This window comes from Numida meleagris, chromosome 4 (assembly GCF_002078875.1).
Source record: "Numida meleagris isolate 19003 breed g44 Domestic line chromosome 4, NumMel1.0, whole genome shotgun sequence".
Lineage (NCBI taxonomy): Eukaryota > Metazoa > Chordata > Aves > Galliformes > Numididae > Numida > Numida meleagris.
Window position 1 is genome coordinate 82,939,638 of NC_034412.1, and position 15,247 is coordinate 82,954,884.

The following is a 15,247-nucleotide window of genomic DNA, read 5'->3' on the forward strand; positions in this document are numbered from 1 at the left end:
AATGATTCTGTGGTTTTGGACAACCCATATATTAAGTGCATCTCCTTCCTGCATTTTTTGTCTATATCTTTGCAAAAGCAAGATACAGATTGTCATTGGCAGGTACCTCAGGCTTAAGATAATCGGACAGCGATCTTTTCCTCTTTCAGGGATTTAGTTTTGAGTCACATTAGATTTTGAGTAGGTCTCAAAGGGCACAGAAGAAGACTGTGAGATTTAATATCAATCACCATTAATCCAGTTTGCTTTACATTTGTGTCCAATTCACATGAGCTAGATGCATTTAAAATGGACTTGCCACTATAGAGAGCAATACCCTTTTATTACTTGGGCATCCAAAGCTAACCTTAGAATTTGTAGACTTCAGAGGGAGAAACTGGTTGAGAATTCTCCAGCCCCGGAGCCAGAAGAGGAATTCATATGAGCCTGTGCAGCTCCTGAATACCCAGAAGCTGATAGAGTGTCCTGTGTCCCAGTGCAGGACCCCCAGTGCTCATCATTTTGAATCCATGTGTGTGACGTCAGTCAGGTCTTGCTACATTTGGGGCTCATATCCAATTTTAATCCTGTGTGTGAAATGGAAGTGATTATAGGGAGGCTCAGCCTGCTACCTTAGCCAAGAGATCTACGCACAGCAGTGACTGCGAAGCGCTTCTCACTGCACCTTAGTTTGTACACAATAGGAAACATCATTGCCAGATGATAGAGAAGAAACGTTCTCTTTGTTGCCAACAATAAATGTATGCAGAGAAGTAAATGTGTCATGAATAAAGTGTCCCTAAGGAAATCTTGGAAGACCCTACATGTGACTTTACGTTTAGTCCTAGCAGCAGTAGAGCTGTGTGAGTGAGTGCTCTGCCCAGGCTAACTAGTTTGTTAAGAATTATCACAGCTGTCTTTTCTTGCTAGTTAGTATCTGAGCATAATGAGACAATTTAGACTACCCTGCCAGAAACCCAGATTTTTGAAAACCAAAGCAATGGTATCAATTATGATCACAAATCACCCTCTCACACACCCAAAACTTGAGGTAGTGCCTGCAGGTCACAGAATAAATTGAATAAGAGCTCAGAATATAGCACTACTTTCACAGCATAAACTGGATCCTGTACACATTTTAGAACATGATGCTCTTAATTTTTGGTAGACTGTTGTACCAGAGGAAAGTCTGAGCCCAGTGTGCACAATCTGATAGTAGCTCTCTGTCTATTGCCTTGCAGATGCTTGTGTACAAAAATATATGTAAAAAGCCCATGTAAGAAAAAAAGTCAATGAAGCAATTGCAGATTCAATTTCTGCAGTTGGAAAAAAAGTAATTCCTCATTTTGGAGCTCTTCATTCTCCCTGCTGCTTTATGTTATCTCTGTTTTAACTGCTGTTAATGAAAGGCTCATCAGATGATAGCGCCAATACATAATAATATTTAAATGCTGAATTCGTCCCTTAGTCCTCGTGGCAACTCCCTTTCAGCTATTTTTCCTGCATGCTTGGAATCTCCATTGATCTGAATGAGAGTGAATGTGCATGGGAGAGTGGGACAAACTTTGATCAGCTGTGCATCCCAGAGAAAGAAGTTTGCTTCATGTCTTCCATGTTTGTAAAAGCACAGAAGAAAACCTCGCCAGCTGAAAACCTACTAAAATTCAATAAGGGACTGTTGCACAAAACAAGAGTCAAATTGTATTATGCCTTTTTGCAGTGGCCGTTCTAACCCCTGCTAATTTGAGCAACTTGTTGCCCTACTCCTATTGGTAAAAAGCCAAACCTTCCCCTGCTCTTAAATGCAGTTTTGCTTTGAAAATGCCTCTGAAAATGACATGTGGGGCCCATGTTTATTCTTTGTCAGCTATTTCCTTATCAAATGTGCTCAGTTAACAGGGAAGGAACCTTTTCCTCCCATGTGTCAGCCTTGCAAATAGTGGAAGCTAGGGGCCAACCCAGATTTTTTTTCACATGTAGGATGACCAAAAACGAAGGATTTTGCAAATACGAGTAAGCCCTCAGTTACATATGTGCAGTTCTGTTGTCTTCTGTGGCTTTGCATAAGGTTTAACTGACTGGAAATGATTCTGTGGTGATAAACAGGAGGGAATAGAAACCAGCTCATTGTTCTTTATGCTAGATCTGCTGTGCTAACAGGAGCAAAAAGCAGTGAACAGTTATTTTAATTATTAAGTGAGCAGATAGAAAATGTATAAGAAGCAACTGTTTTTGAAGAGAGGGTTTGCTTCAGGAAGTTTACAGCTTCAACGTAATAGAGCAATCAAGCTGACAAGGAAAATAAAATGCTATTTTCTTGGATATGTCATTAATGTGATGGGAAGAGAATGTACGGTCCTCATAGCAAGAAGGGAGCAAAATTATTGAATTATTTTGCATGGAGCAGCAAGATGAAAGATTGTCTTTACAGCCCTCATTCCTGAGAAAGCCTTATTGTGGGGTGCAAGAGGTCAGAAGATCGCTATGTGTACATTTGCTGTACTGGAATGATAACCTGCTATGGGCATTTTATGATTTATTAATTCATCTTTGCAGCTTTGCCAATCAAGCATGAAAATCTGTGTAGTCTGGAAGACCAGAGTTGAAGTTTATCTGTTTTTGTTTGGTTTTAGTACTTAAGACGTCAAATAGTGAGCAAAAGTTTTCTCAGTCCAGAGTTTTGATCCTGCAGTTGCAGCGCAGACTGAACTGAGCCATATGAGGCATACTGTGTTACAAAGGGCAAAACAAACAAACAAAAAAGCCAAGGATGTACCTTCCAGCTATGTAAATACTGATCAACTGAATTTCTTGTCAGATGGAATCATTTGATTTTCATTTTTTTTCTTCCAGTTGTGTGTAATACTGGAGCCAATGCAGGAACTGATGTCAAGACATAAAACTTACAATCTAAGTCCTCGAGACTGCTTGAAGACGTGCTTGTTTCAAAAGTGGCAGAGAATGGTGGCCCCACCAGGTATGTTTGATTTCCAGTATTTTATTTCTTTCATAATTAAGAGAATATAAAAACACTGGGGAATTTTGCTGCAAATCTACTTGCAATGGAAAGTAATAACAATTAGCACTGCTCCAGTAGTAGTCTTGAAAATGATTCTGATTTTCCATGATTTCAGTTTGATGCGACATAATGTAAGGCAAGTTTTATGGACGTGCACATTCAAATGCATAGGATAAAATTTAGTACAAAAAAACATGTGGATAGAATGCAAAATGCCTACTGACTCCATTAGAATTCATAGTTTGTGTAATTCAGCTTCCTGCTGTGAGTCTGAAAGTATAGCAACAATTCATAATTAATTGTCTTTGAGACTAATATAATGTGTTATTTACAGGCCTGGACCTAGTCTCCGTTCTCTTATGCCTCAAAAAAATAGTTCTCCCTTTTCTCAGATTATTAAAGCTCTGTGCATGGATGCCAAAGCCAAATTTTGAAAAGTACAACTGCCACCTTTGTTCTACTCCAATTTAGGAGAAGTTATATAATTGTCCTGGTTTGGTCTAAGTTTGGAAGGTTCACAAAGAAACGGCATTCAGCACTCTTTAACGTGTGGCTTGCGAGCGTCAGTTTTAAAGATTAAGCCCATATCAGAAGTAGAAGGGAATTACATGCTACTTGCTCATGTACTGTATCGATAGCCGCCAGTAGGGCAGAAAGCTGCCTTGTCCCTTTGCCTCTGTCTGGGGCAGCTGAGACTGTGACCTACATCAGAATAAGACCTGGATTTTTGGTTAACGAAACTCTTTGCAAGCTACACAGGCCCTTTGAATTTCCTGATTGTTACCATGATACTTCCACTTGTTAAACACTTTCAAATGTCTTTATAGTTAACCTGGAAAAATAAACTTTGTCTATTACAAAAAATTGAAAGCAGAAACCACTGGCTTTGGTTCAAGTATTATTCTAAGGTTCATATTTAAATCTAGTTATTACTACTACTACTATTACTACTAGTAGTAAAACTGTGAATTTAAAACAAGATAAAAAAAATATTTCAGTGCTTCTGAAATGCTTTACAGTATCTACCATTGGCTTTGCTTCTTACCCTTCTATTGCAGCAGAACCCACAAGACAACCGACAACCAAACGGAGAAAAAGGAAAAACTCTACCAGCAGCACTTCAAACAGCAGTGCTGGGAACAATGCAAATAGTACCAACAGCAAGAAAAAGTCAGCTGCTGCAAACCTGAGTCTATCAAGTCAGGTACCTGTAAGTCTCACTTTCCTTTTAGGCCTGAATCGCTTACAGTGCTTTAATTCTTTCCTTGTAAAGAAGGTGCATTCTTGAGCAAAACTGTAACAGGCAAAAAGCAACCTTGCATAGTATGCCATGGAAGCTGGAGAATTAGTGGGGAGGTGTGAAGAAGCCATTCTGCAATGCAGCTTTAATGACCGGCCCTCACACATGGCTATCCTGAGGAGCAGATATGAGTTTTCAGGGCTGGGGCCAACTCATCAGTAGGAGTTTTTCCAGTGGTGGTGGGACTCAACTGGGCCTTGTGTTTTCAGTTGTAGTGTGAGCACTGAGAGAATCTTGCAGATGCCCACGCACTCGCTGCTAAGTGAGCACGAGCCCCTGTGCAGCAGGGTTACCATATCTGAGCAGATTGCTCATCTCTCTACATTAGTACCTCATCTCTAATTGGTGCTGGGTTCAGTTGCTTAAGTAGAACAAGTTATGAGTAAATTTGCCTGCAGACGTATATCAAACCACTCCGTTTGCAGAAGGTAGATCCCTTCAAATGTGGGTCTCAGTTTATTCACCCTGCTAGCTGTAACTGTTGGCAACCTAATTATGTAGGGAAACACCAAGTAATTTCTTGTCATTTTAACAATGTCACATTTATTGCCTTAGTCACGATATAGGGGTAATCTGACCCTGAATTGTGACAAAATGTGCCTTAATCAATAAGGAGATAGCTCATGCATTTTAAAGCTAGGGAGATTAATTTGGTAGTATAGAAACTATAAAGTGGTATCTTGGGGACAACATGCAGTGATTTTTATTGGATCTGTGATCACCAGATAGGAAAGAGCTAGGTCTCTTCTGAAGCTTGACAAAGAATACAGGCCTTTTGTCAGCATGAAGCAGGCACTTCCTAGAAAACTTGAATACCCAGATGAAAAAGAGGAGTAGACTAACACTAGTGAAATGAAATGAAGATTTTTCTTTAGCAACCAATTCAGCAATCCACTAGCTTTCAACAGCTTTGAGCTTCAGTACATTAAGCTCATATTTTTCCTTGTTGTATTAAAATTTTCATGTGGCTGCTATGCCTAGAGTCAGATCTTTTCCCTCATATAGGCAACTCTGGGCATTTCTGGCATCACAAAGCAGTCAGAATGCCAGCTACCTGATCCCCTCGTGGCACAGATCACTCTGCCTCACTGATTGTGCCTGCCAGAAATCCCCTTGGATTAATGATCAACTAAATTTACAAAAAAACAGCAATTAGGTGTAAAACTGAGCAACCTGCTGGTTCCCTGCTGTCTCCAAGTTTGAAAGTCAGGAAGGTCACTTTGTCTTAGCTACTCTCTGCCCTGAGCTCTGTTCAGCACGAGCAGAGTCTGACCCCCTGCTTCTCTGAGGCCCGCTCTCTCAGGAGAGATGTTGACTTTTGTTGGCCTCAGTGGCAGCCATGTGTACTCATACATTTGAGTGTAATTGGGCCCTCTGATAGCTGTCACTCCCACTCAAGCTGATTCAGGTATTCAGAGGCTACTCCTGACAGGTGTAGTAGTCAAGGCTACTCTTCCTGATGGGGATGCTAATTGAGCATCTGAGGCATCATGGTGAAGTTTATCTTGGTATGAGTGATGGATTTTCAGTCTTCACTGACTTTTAGGAAGATGAGTAGATATTTTTTTTCAATACTGTTTGCTTCCTGTACCAGAATAGCAAGGTCGTCCAAACTCTTCTTTTATGTAGGATCAGGTTCTGTTTTTAGGACTCTGCTGCTCAGCACAGTGGAAAATACTTAGCTGTTTGATTTGACATACCAACAGTTCTTCCCATCTTCCCCAAGGCAAAGATAGGAAACCAGATGGAAATGATTTTTGGGCAACTTTGTAGGATAGACAGAACTCAAAATAATTTTATTGGTAAGATATTTTGGTGTAAAACTATTCAACACTTTTCAGTTAGATAGGGAGATGTTACTGTGTTTCTTAAATTATGCATTCTTTGAAGTGGGCCTTCTTCTAGCAGACATGCTACTGCTTTCTGAAGTTAGCAGCAGACTGCAGTAACTTGCTTTCTATTTCACAGAATCACAGAATGGCTTCTGTTGGAAGAAACCTTAAAAATCATCTAATTCCAACCCCTTACCATGGGCAGAGTTGCTACCCACCAGATCAGACTGCCCAGGGCCCCATCCACAGCCTGGCCTCGAACTCCTCCAGAGATGGGGCACCCTCAGCTTCTCTGGGCAGCCTGCTCTCGTGCCTCACCACCCTCTGAGTAAGGAATTCTTCCTAACATCTAACCTAAATCCCCTCCCTTTTAGTTTTCCCCTTGCCCAATCAGCATCATATGTCCCTCAACCTATCTTCATAAGAGAGATACTCTGTTTCTTTCTCTTAACTTTAGCTCAGTGAATCAATTAGTAGTGTTTGATTTTCCTTATATACAATTGAAGATAAGTTATCCTGAAACATGAGAAAGTTTTCAAATTCTGAAATCATTCATTTTCCACATTAAAAGTGTTATTATTAGAGAAAAGGAATAAAATCATTGCTGCTTCTGTCCACACGGCTCACATGAACCTAGCTAGTTCCAGTTCCATTTTTCCCATCATCCTTTCTGAAGAACCCTAGGAATGGGCTCATATTCATACCAAATCTGCATTAATATAAGATCATGTAGTCCAGATGTAAGATTTCTCTTTTTCTCCAGTGGTTTCTTTCCAGCTAGCAAAGATAGCCTTTCCACCATAGTGGAATCTAATTTCCTGTCCGTTTTATGCTTCTATGTTGTTTTCTCTTTGATAGTAAATTAATCCTGGTTAGAGAATGTTTCCTTGACCTCTACTCTATGTAATGTTTCTTGATTTAGATCATTAGTAATTATTCAGTTTTGCTCCTACAGTAATGCTGTGCACACTCTATGAAATATTTGAACATACCATATCCCTCATCCAGTTTTCTCACTCACACCATTAGCTTCTGTTTCTGTAATGAGGTCTTCATGTCTGGAAAGGCACACTGTAAATTTTCAGGACAGTGACTTGAAAGCAACTAAAGTACTGTTGGCTGTGATGAAGTTTGAAACTTCAGACATTTCTCATTTTCTCCATAGCACCTTGCAGATTTTCAGATAAATACATGGTGCTAAGCAAAGTTTGATATGTAGCAGTATTTGTCTTATATAGCCACTTCTTCATTAACGAAAGGTTGTGCCATTCCCTCTACCTGTGTATTTTCTGATCTGTTCTTCAGGCAGTGACAGCACTGACAATACAAGTCCAAGCCCAGAAAGTGAAATCATTGCATTGTATTTCCATGTCTCGGTCAGTTTAGCATTGCACCTTGAAGTTCATCTGCTGAAACCTAATCAATCAGTATCATTTGTGCCTTTTTGTTGCCTTAAATTTATTAGCACTTTGACTGTGCTGATGTGTTCTGATACGTCTTTAATGACACAGTCTTCAAAATTATCTTAAGGGTCTCTGACAGTGGGTAGATATGCAACTTCCCTCTCATCAGTAATTTCAGCAGGGTCACTCTCATGCTGTCCTCAAATCTCTAGCTGTTTTTTATACTTCCTCAGGTCTGCTAAATAAAATACAATGTTTTGCCCTTCTGACAGTCACTTGCACTCTGTTGTACTTAGTTTTCCTTATAGTATGTCTTCTATGATTTTATTAGTTCCCATGCTACCGGTTGCAGACCTTCAGCATCTCCTCTTGTCAATAGGACTATTCCTCCCCAAGTCCCTTGTTTAACATTTTTCCTACATACTGGGAGCTTAATTCAGACAAATGTAGTTAGCCAGTGTGCTACGCGATTGCACTGCAGAACTCATGTATAGGTTGGCCTTTCAATTGTTTGGTGATTCTTTTGACTAGAATCCATGATTCTTTTTGACTTGAATCCATAGATGCTGAGTCAATATGCTGCAGTGTGTTGGAAGCAGAACAAAATGCCACTGAAGTCCATCCAATAGCATAAATACTGAGATATTTCTTTCACCAAGAGTTTGCTTCTCTCAGGCTCCCGTTGGTGTGGGCTGAGTACTTCCAGTGTTTCCACAAATGCACAGCCTTTTGTTTAGGGTGCCAAGAAAGCTGACAAAACAGGGGCCCAGAAACTGTCCACTCATATGTCTTAGTCTCAGTAGATTCCATTCATTAGAACTGTTCTCAGATTTGTTCCTGGTCTTGATCATATCTGATCTTTGGGAAAATGTTAACTCATTGTAACTGGGATTACCAATTTCCTCTTTCCTTCAAACAGAGAGCAAAGATAAGCAAGACTCCTCCTGCAAGGGTCATACAAAGCTTGTCTTTCTAATGTTATCTTTCCTATAATTTCAAAGAGAGCTAGTTATCTAATTTGGGTGAGTCGTTATTTATCATTTACACAGTACTGATTTCCTCTAATATTTGAAGCTAACTGCAGTGTTCCTCCATGTCTTTGCGCCAGTTTCTTGCCTCTTCACAGGCTGAGATCTGATTTCTTCTTTTTTTTTTTTTTTTTTTGTATTCTTCTGTTTCAAATAAAACTGTCTTATAAGAGCAGGCCCTTGTATGCAGACCAGTGCCCTCTACACTGTGATCCGTGGATTACAGGTATAAGATGATCAGAAGTGGTCCATACAGCCATATAGCTTAAAAATCACTTTCAGCTAAGTTTCATAAAAACAGTTCACATTGATCCATTTTAATCTATTTGAATTTGGAAATATGACAGCAGTCCACAACTCTTGCAAATTCTAGGAACCATTGCTCTAGGATGCTATAGAACTAATAGGTGGATTTTGCTTTCATTTACTAATGAAGATCCTGTTGTGTGCAATACTGTAACCAAGAACCCAATGAAATATCATTTGTGTTGGAAAGAATAAAGCATCACTACATGCCACTAAGTAAATCAAATGTTCTTTGTTACATCCAGAGCCTTAATTAGGGCCTCCTTGCACTCTTTAAATGAGTTACATACCTCTATAATCTCTATTTCTCTTTGTAGTTCTTTGTAAGCTCCTCAGAAGGCCAAATCCTTAAAAATAAACCTGCTAATATGAAAGAGAGCAATACAATCTCGTACGTGTTTCAGAAAAAGGGGGCAGGTTTAGGTGTTTTGTAATGGATGTTTTTCTACAGGAGCTGCAGTTCCAGGCCTAGAAGATTAGTGTCAGAAATTATACTATGTTTCAGAACAGTGCAATTCAGAATCTAAGATTTATCCTTAAGGAGATGAGAGTGAGCAAATTGGTTTCCAGTTGTTGCGCTTTAAGAAAAATGTACCAAACAAGACCAGAATGTCAAGCTAACAGAGAGGACTATGATGAGATGTGAAAGATAACCATTTTCCTCTAGAAAGTGTTTACTCTGAAACCTAATTAAAATGTCAGTTCTGTTTCTACAGATCATTTCAACACAAATGCCAGTCTGATGCTTTTATCTTGGAGGTAGTGACCATTACTGCAAAGGGCAACAGTGGGGCTCTAAGTAATTAATATTTTTTGTGGCGAGGAGTTACAAAGTCAATTATTAAAATAATCACCAGTAACACTAAAAAAGTAAGGAGGAGATACCTTTCTTCTTTTGACTTAGCACTTTCAGGTGTGCTGGCTCCTAAAACTTGTGCAACTTTCAGTCCTTGGAGTGTGAGGCTTGTTTAAAACTTGTACTTGATAGTTTCAGTGTTTTTAGTTATCTCAGGCTTGTGAAGCACTGTTTGTGTACTTCTGAGAACTGTGACACCTGAGCTGGGTTACATATTAATGAAGCAAATTAACAGCAAAGCAAAATACAATAACAGAGCAAAGATAGCAGGCACTGACATGGAAAATTTTACATGGCTCACCATATTTTTTTTTTCCTCCATATATCAGTAAGACACTGATTAGACATAGGATGATCTTTAGAATCCCAAGTTAAAAAGTCTAATTATGTAACTGGGTATCGCGGAGCTAAACATTGAGGCTAGGTATAAAAAAGTTGAAGCCTGAGAAACAATGGGTCTATTAAATAGAAGTGCTTGCATTTGAGTTGTGTCTGAAGTGATCTCTGTGTGTAGTTTATATGCATCAATTTAAGTTTGGATAGCAATTAGGGACATTGCAGGATGAAAGGCATGATATAAATAAAAGCTGCTTTGTGGTTATAATATAAAATAATACTTTTCTATTGGATAATGTAAAACATCCACTGTGTTATTTACAGTGCTTCACTGAAATCATATTTTACTATCATGAGACATTCCTTGACCAAAAATGTTGTTTCTAATCACAGAGTAAACTAACAAGATTGAGTGACTACAGTCTAAATCTTTTTTAAACTAATCTAGTCAAATATGTGCTACCATAACTAGGCCATAGCAGTGTATGCTGCCATGCAAGAGACTAGGGTTTAATTCTTGGATTCTGCTTCTCACTCCATGAGCAGGAGCTAGGAGCACTCCAGAGCTGCAGCCTCAACCCTGGGAGGGATGGAGCCTTGTGTCATTCAACAGCAGTGACCCCCACTGGCCAATTTAAGGAGAAGCATTGAGGGGCTCTAAAAGGAGTCACTTCCAGTCCTCCTCAGAGGTTGGTGGTCATTGCACGGGAATTAGTGAGTGGAGGTTCAATGGGGTACACTCGGTGGGGTCTTCAGCTTTTCAGTCTGAGGAGCAGAGTCCTCTCTGGGGAGGAACCAGCATGTGCGCTTCCTGAGAAAGTATTTTTGCCTGGCATAGTATAAGCAGCAGGATTGTCAAGAATATACATATATAGATATATATATATATACTTCTAATGTCCTGTAACTAATGCTGTGATATCTATTTCTTAAATAGAATGAGGGAAAACTCCGCTAACCTCAATATAATTGTAGTTTAATTCCCAGAGAGAGAGAGAAAGGCTCAGTGGCATGGAGAAAAATATAAGTGCAAACTGTCCTCTCAGTGGGTGTCGTTAAATTAAGGAATAATGTTTGCAAAGAGCCTGAGAAATTAGAGGTGGAAATACTTACAAGGTCATTGAGTATCTCCCCACTGATGCACAAACGTTCCCTACCGCAGATTGAGGTTTTTCCCAGTCCACTGTTAGGAGACCCGAGCAGCGAAGCCAGCGCTATTCTACTGGGGTCATTAATCCTCAGTCTGCAGTTCTCAGCAACAGGAATATTGTCTTATCAGTGGGGGTTACATTTTCATTTACTTAATGTCATCTTAGTGCCCTAGTACTTCAGATTGGCCTAAACTGATGATACTCTTCCTTTCAGCACTAGCAGCTATTAAGGATATTTACCCCTCCCAATCATTTGGATGATGCAGTACACATTTAATTCTTTTCCATGGCCTCCCCAGCCAGCTGTTCTAGCCCCGCAGTTGTTTTTGATGCACTTCTCTAAGTCTCATCCAAGTTGCTGACCTTTTCTGAGTATGGCAACGCGCAGAACTTGAGGCAGCATCAGGGTCCACGCTCACGAGCACTGAAGTAAAAGGAGATGTTGCCACCTTTGTCTGTGATTCTATATCTCAGTCACTGCGGTCCTTTTTGCCTGATGTATCACTGCACGCTCCGATCCAATTTGCTCTCTGCCAGGTCTCTTGTCGTTAATGCTCTCGCAATGCATTGAGGTCAGGTCTGCTTCAGCAGTGCACACTATACATTTTCTGTTGTTCAGGGGGATGAAATCAATTAGAAGAGACTTTTGGTTATAAACACCTTTGTCTTATAAACTTCTAGGTTGCAAAGCTATATGTGTTTGATTTAACAAAGGATTTTATGGATAGGTGGAGTAACAAAATGTAGAGGATGTCAAAAGATATTGTGCAGCAGTGTCCATCTACTCACAAATCTGTCACATAGCACAGGCTGAAGATGTGATATAAACATTCTTCTCTAGCATGTCAGCCTTTGCTAAGGGATATCAGGAAACAGCACAGAGGCAGTAATTTGCATTGTTTTGTGGGGAATTAAGAACATAGCAGATTTTAACAAAAAGCATTATATGCAAACATTTGTCTTCTGTTTGCTTTTTAGAAATGCTTTTACATTCATAAGGAGGAACAGATCCTTTAAAATATGAATCTGTTGTTCTCTAGGATTCTGTGAAGGGCTTGTTAAGTCAGCAGGTACAAAGCTAGACATCTGGAATAACTGCACTTTAGCCAAATGCTACCTGATGCCCTGCCACCTGAGCTGCATGAAAATATGCGTCCTGCATACTTCTTGTAGTGGCTAGCACAGCAGCCTAATTTTCTATTGAACAGAGAGAACAAGAGAGCTCTCTGGCTTTGCACCTTTGCTTTCCAATCTCAAGTTTGCACCTTTCTATCCCATGCTGGTCAGGTTTACTGCAGCAGATCTGCGATGCACTGGAGTACAGTAGGCGGTTTACTTGTTTTCATGGAAGGACAATTTGTACCTAAAGCAGTGATTAGATGAATCCTTTCTTTCTTGCATGCTTCAGTTTTTGATGACTACTAGCTTCATCAGTGTAATTATAATTAGCCCTCTTCATCTTCCTTTTACGGTACCAGCTGGACAGATTGGTCCTCTTACTGCACAGATTGGCAGCAGGGTTGCCTACATGGAGTTAGGTGACAGGCACCATGAAATAACAGATGGTAAATTCAGGGCTTGTTGGCAATCAGCAGGTTTTTGCTAATGACTTAATTAGCTATGCAAATTGTCAAATCAGTGTGAACATTGTTTTTATCGAAAACTTTACCTAAATTAATTACCATAATTAAGTAGCAGAATGTCAAGTATATTGGATGCGTAAAAGGGCTTGGCTGGCTAAGGATAAGAAGTTACCATCCTTATTAGAGTGCTCCACATTCAAAAAGTCGAAGGATAAGAAATGCGGTTTCTTTAAAACCAGTTTTAAAATATGCCTAGCACAGAGCTGCAACTGAGAAGCACCCTGGTGCCTTTGCATGTGAAATGGCTCAGGAAAGAAAGACTGGATAAAGCCTAAACACCTCAAGCAGGACTTTAAGGCCATTTCATAGCCTGCTTGTTTTCCTAAAAAAAAATCAGTCTACCTGCTCTTATGTTCTGGGGCTCCTGAGATCCAGAGCCATGAGCGTGTGGATAGAGAGAGATGTTGTGTTAATGGTATTTCACTTAAACTAGAAACAAAGCGTAAGCCTGTCTCCTGGTTCCTGCTATGCAGGCACTTCTAACTCTGTTGTTCAAATATCACAAAATTAAGAGATGATAATTCTCTAACATAATTTTTTTAAGTTGATTTTTTCTCTCTCAAGGTTTCCATATAACAAATATTGGGTGCTGTTCACAGGATGTGATGGTGGTAGGAGAACCAACTCTGATGGGAGGCGAATTTGGAGACGAAGATGAAAGGCTTATCACTAGATTAGAGAATACACAGTACGATGCAGCAAACGGCATGGATGATGAAGAAGATTTCAACAATTCACCTGCACTGGGAAATAACAGCCCGTGGAACAGCAAACCTCCTGCTAACCAGGAGACTAAATCTGAAAACCCCACACCACAAGCTTCCCAATAGGCTATTCTGCAGCTGTACCCACTGCCACGTATGTCAGTGGGCTATTAATTACCGTTTCACAGCATCCTTCAAAACTATTTAAAAAAACCTTTCAGCGGATACACTATCTATTTCTAAACTAAATCTGTCTGATTTTTTTTTAATTAGAGAAAAATCTTGTATAAGCTTCCGTATACATTTCTTGGAAGCTTTCACATACAACATGATACTGGCACTGACCTCAATTAAAATAATTGAAAAATAAATAGCGTCTCATGGCAAATTTCTGACAATGCGTTCTATTGGAGGGGTTGTTTTTTTCCTCATCAAACAATGGCCATATTTTACCAAGTCATCAGTGCTCAGGATCTCATTAACGTAACTATGTAAAACTTTTTACAATTGTAATATATTTTCTGCTTTTCAACTTGCACCTGAAATTTCTTGTTTCAGAAAAAAAAATCAGCTTTTAAGGAAAAGTAATTTAAAGCAACTTTTGTTCTTTCTTTGACTTTTCTTTCGTTGGTTAATCATTTAAAGGATCCAGCATTTTTAATTTACATTTAGCTGATGCCAGTAGATACTCCTTCCATCATTTAATAAAAATACTGAAACAAGAAATGTCTTTTTTTCATCGAAGACATGAGAAATATTTTTATGTGGAAAAAGACACCCAGTCCTATGAGAGTTTATGCTTTGTAAAATTGCTGTTGATCCAGATATTTTAAAGCCATGTAATCCATTAACTTTGTGGGCAGCTTAATAAATCTAAAACTTTTGTGTTTTTATTATTGTATCTGAGTTGGCTTTGTTGTTATTTCTTTTCATAGTATATTTCTTGTATAATATTTTTGTAAAGCCCTCAAACCATTCTTTTTTGTTTTACTTTTTTTGGATTCCAGTGTATTTATGTGAAACTTTATAAAAGAAACTAATTTTTTCATTTACATATTAATATGTTCAACTCATCATGTAAAGACACAGTGAGTCAGTGTGTTATATAATACAACTGTATTTTATGTATGCTTTGCCAATAAGTGTGCCAATAAACTGTGTTAACAAATGTGCTCTTCTATACTGCATTTACAGTTCCTTGCGTGCCAAAGTCATACGCCCATGTGCGTGATCATGCACCAGGAATTTTTGGAATTAGTGTTTCACCAGATTACAATTTTTTTCCAGTGAAAAGGACAGGCTGTAGTTCAGGTGCGAGCCGCTTGCAGCTCCATTTCGTTAGCTGCTCTTTTTTTAACATTAATGATGTGTAACACCGCAGGTCAGTCAGTAACAGCAGCGAGAGCCAGGCGCGAGGGAGTGCGGGGCATCCAGCAGGAGCACCTCCACCCTGAACTTGGCCTCCCTCGCCTTCCACGGCTGGGGCTTATCGGAGCAGGGATTTCCGCTCTGCTGAATTCTGTCGGATGGTTTTACGATGAGTCCCTCGACTGGGGTTGGGAGGATTTTAAAAATTCTGCTTCTTTCTTTCCTTTGCTGTCAAATCAATTGTTTGTGGGAGCAAGGCTCTACAGCGAGATCTCCAGGCAGGGGCAGCCTGCTCTGAGCGTAGCCTGGCGTGCACAAGCCC

The 15,247-nt window shown here is 39.6% G+C and overlaps 1 protein-coding gene across 9 annotated transcripts in view; it reads left to right on the forward strand.

The window, feature by feature from the left end:
• The window catches only part of LDB2 (LIM domain binding 2), a 209,839-nt gene extending 195,102 nt beyond the window's left edge, over positions 1 to 14,737 (forward strand). The window contains exons 6-9 of one of the 9 annotated variants that reach the window (XM_021395257.1): positions 2,833 to 2,956; positions 4,060 to 4,208; positions 10,606 to 10,748; positions 13,453 to 13,585. In XM_021395257.1, coding sequence (XP_021250932.1) covers positions 2,833 to 2,956; positions 4,060 to 4,208; positions 10,606 to 10,710 — 378 coding nt within the window. In that variant the 3' untranslated portion in view covers positions 10,711 to 10,748; positions 13,453 to 13,585. Of the gene's footprint in view, positions 1 to 2,832; positions 2,957 to 4,056; positions 4,209 to 10,605; positions 10,749 to 13,417 lie in introns of all 9 variants that reach the window. The other 8 variants (XM_021395256.1, XM_021395258.1, XM_021395252.1 and 5 more) reach the window with 8 other exon arrangements.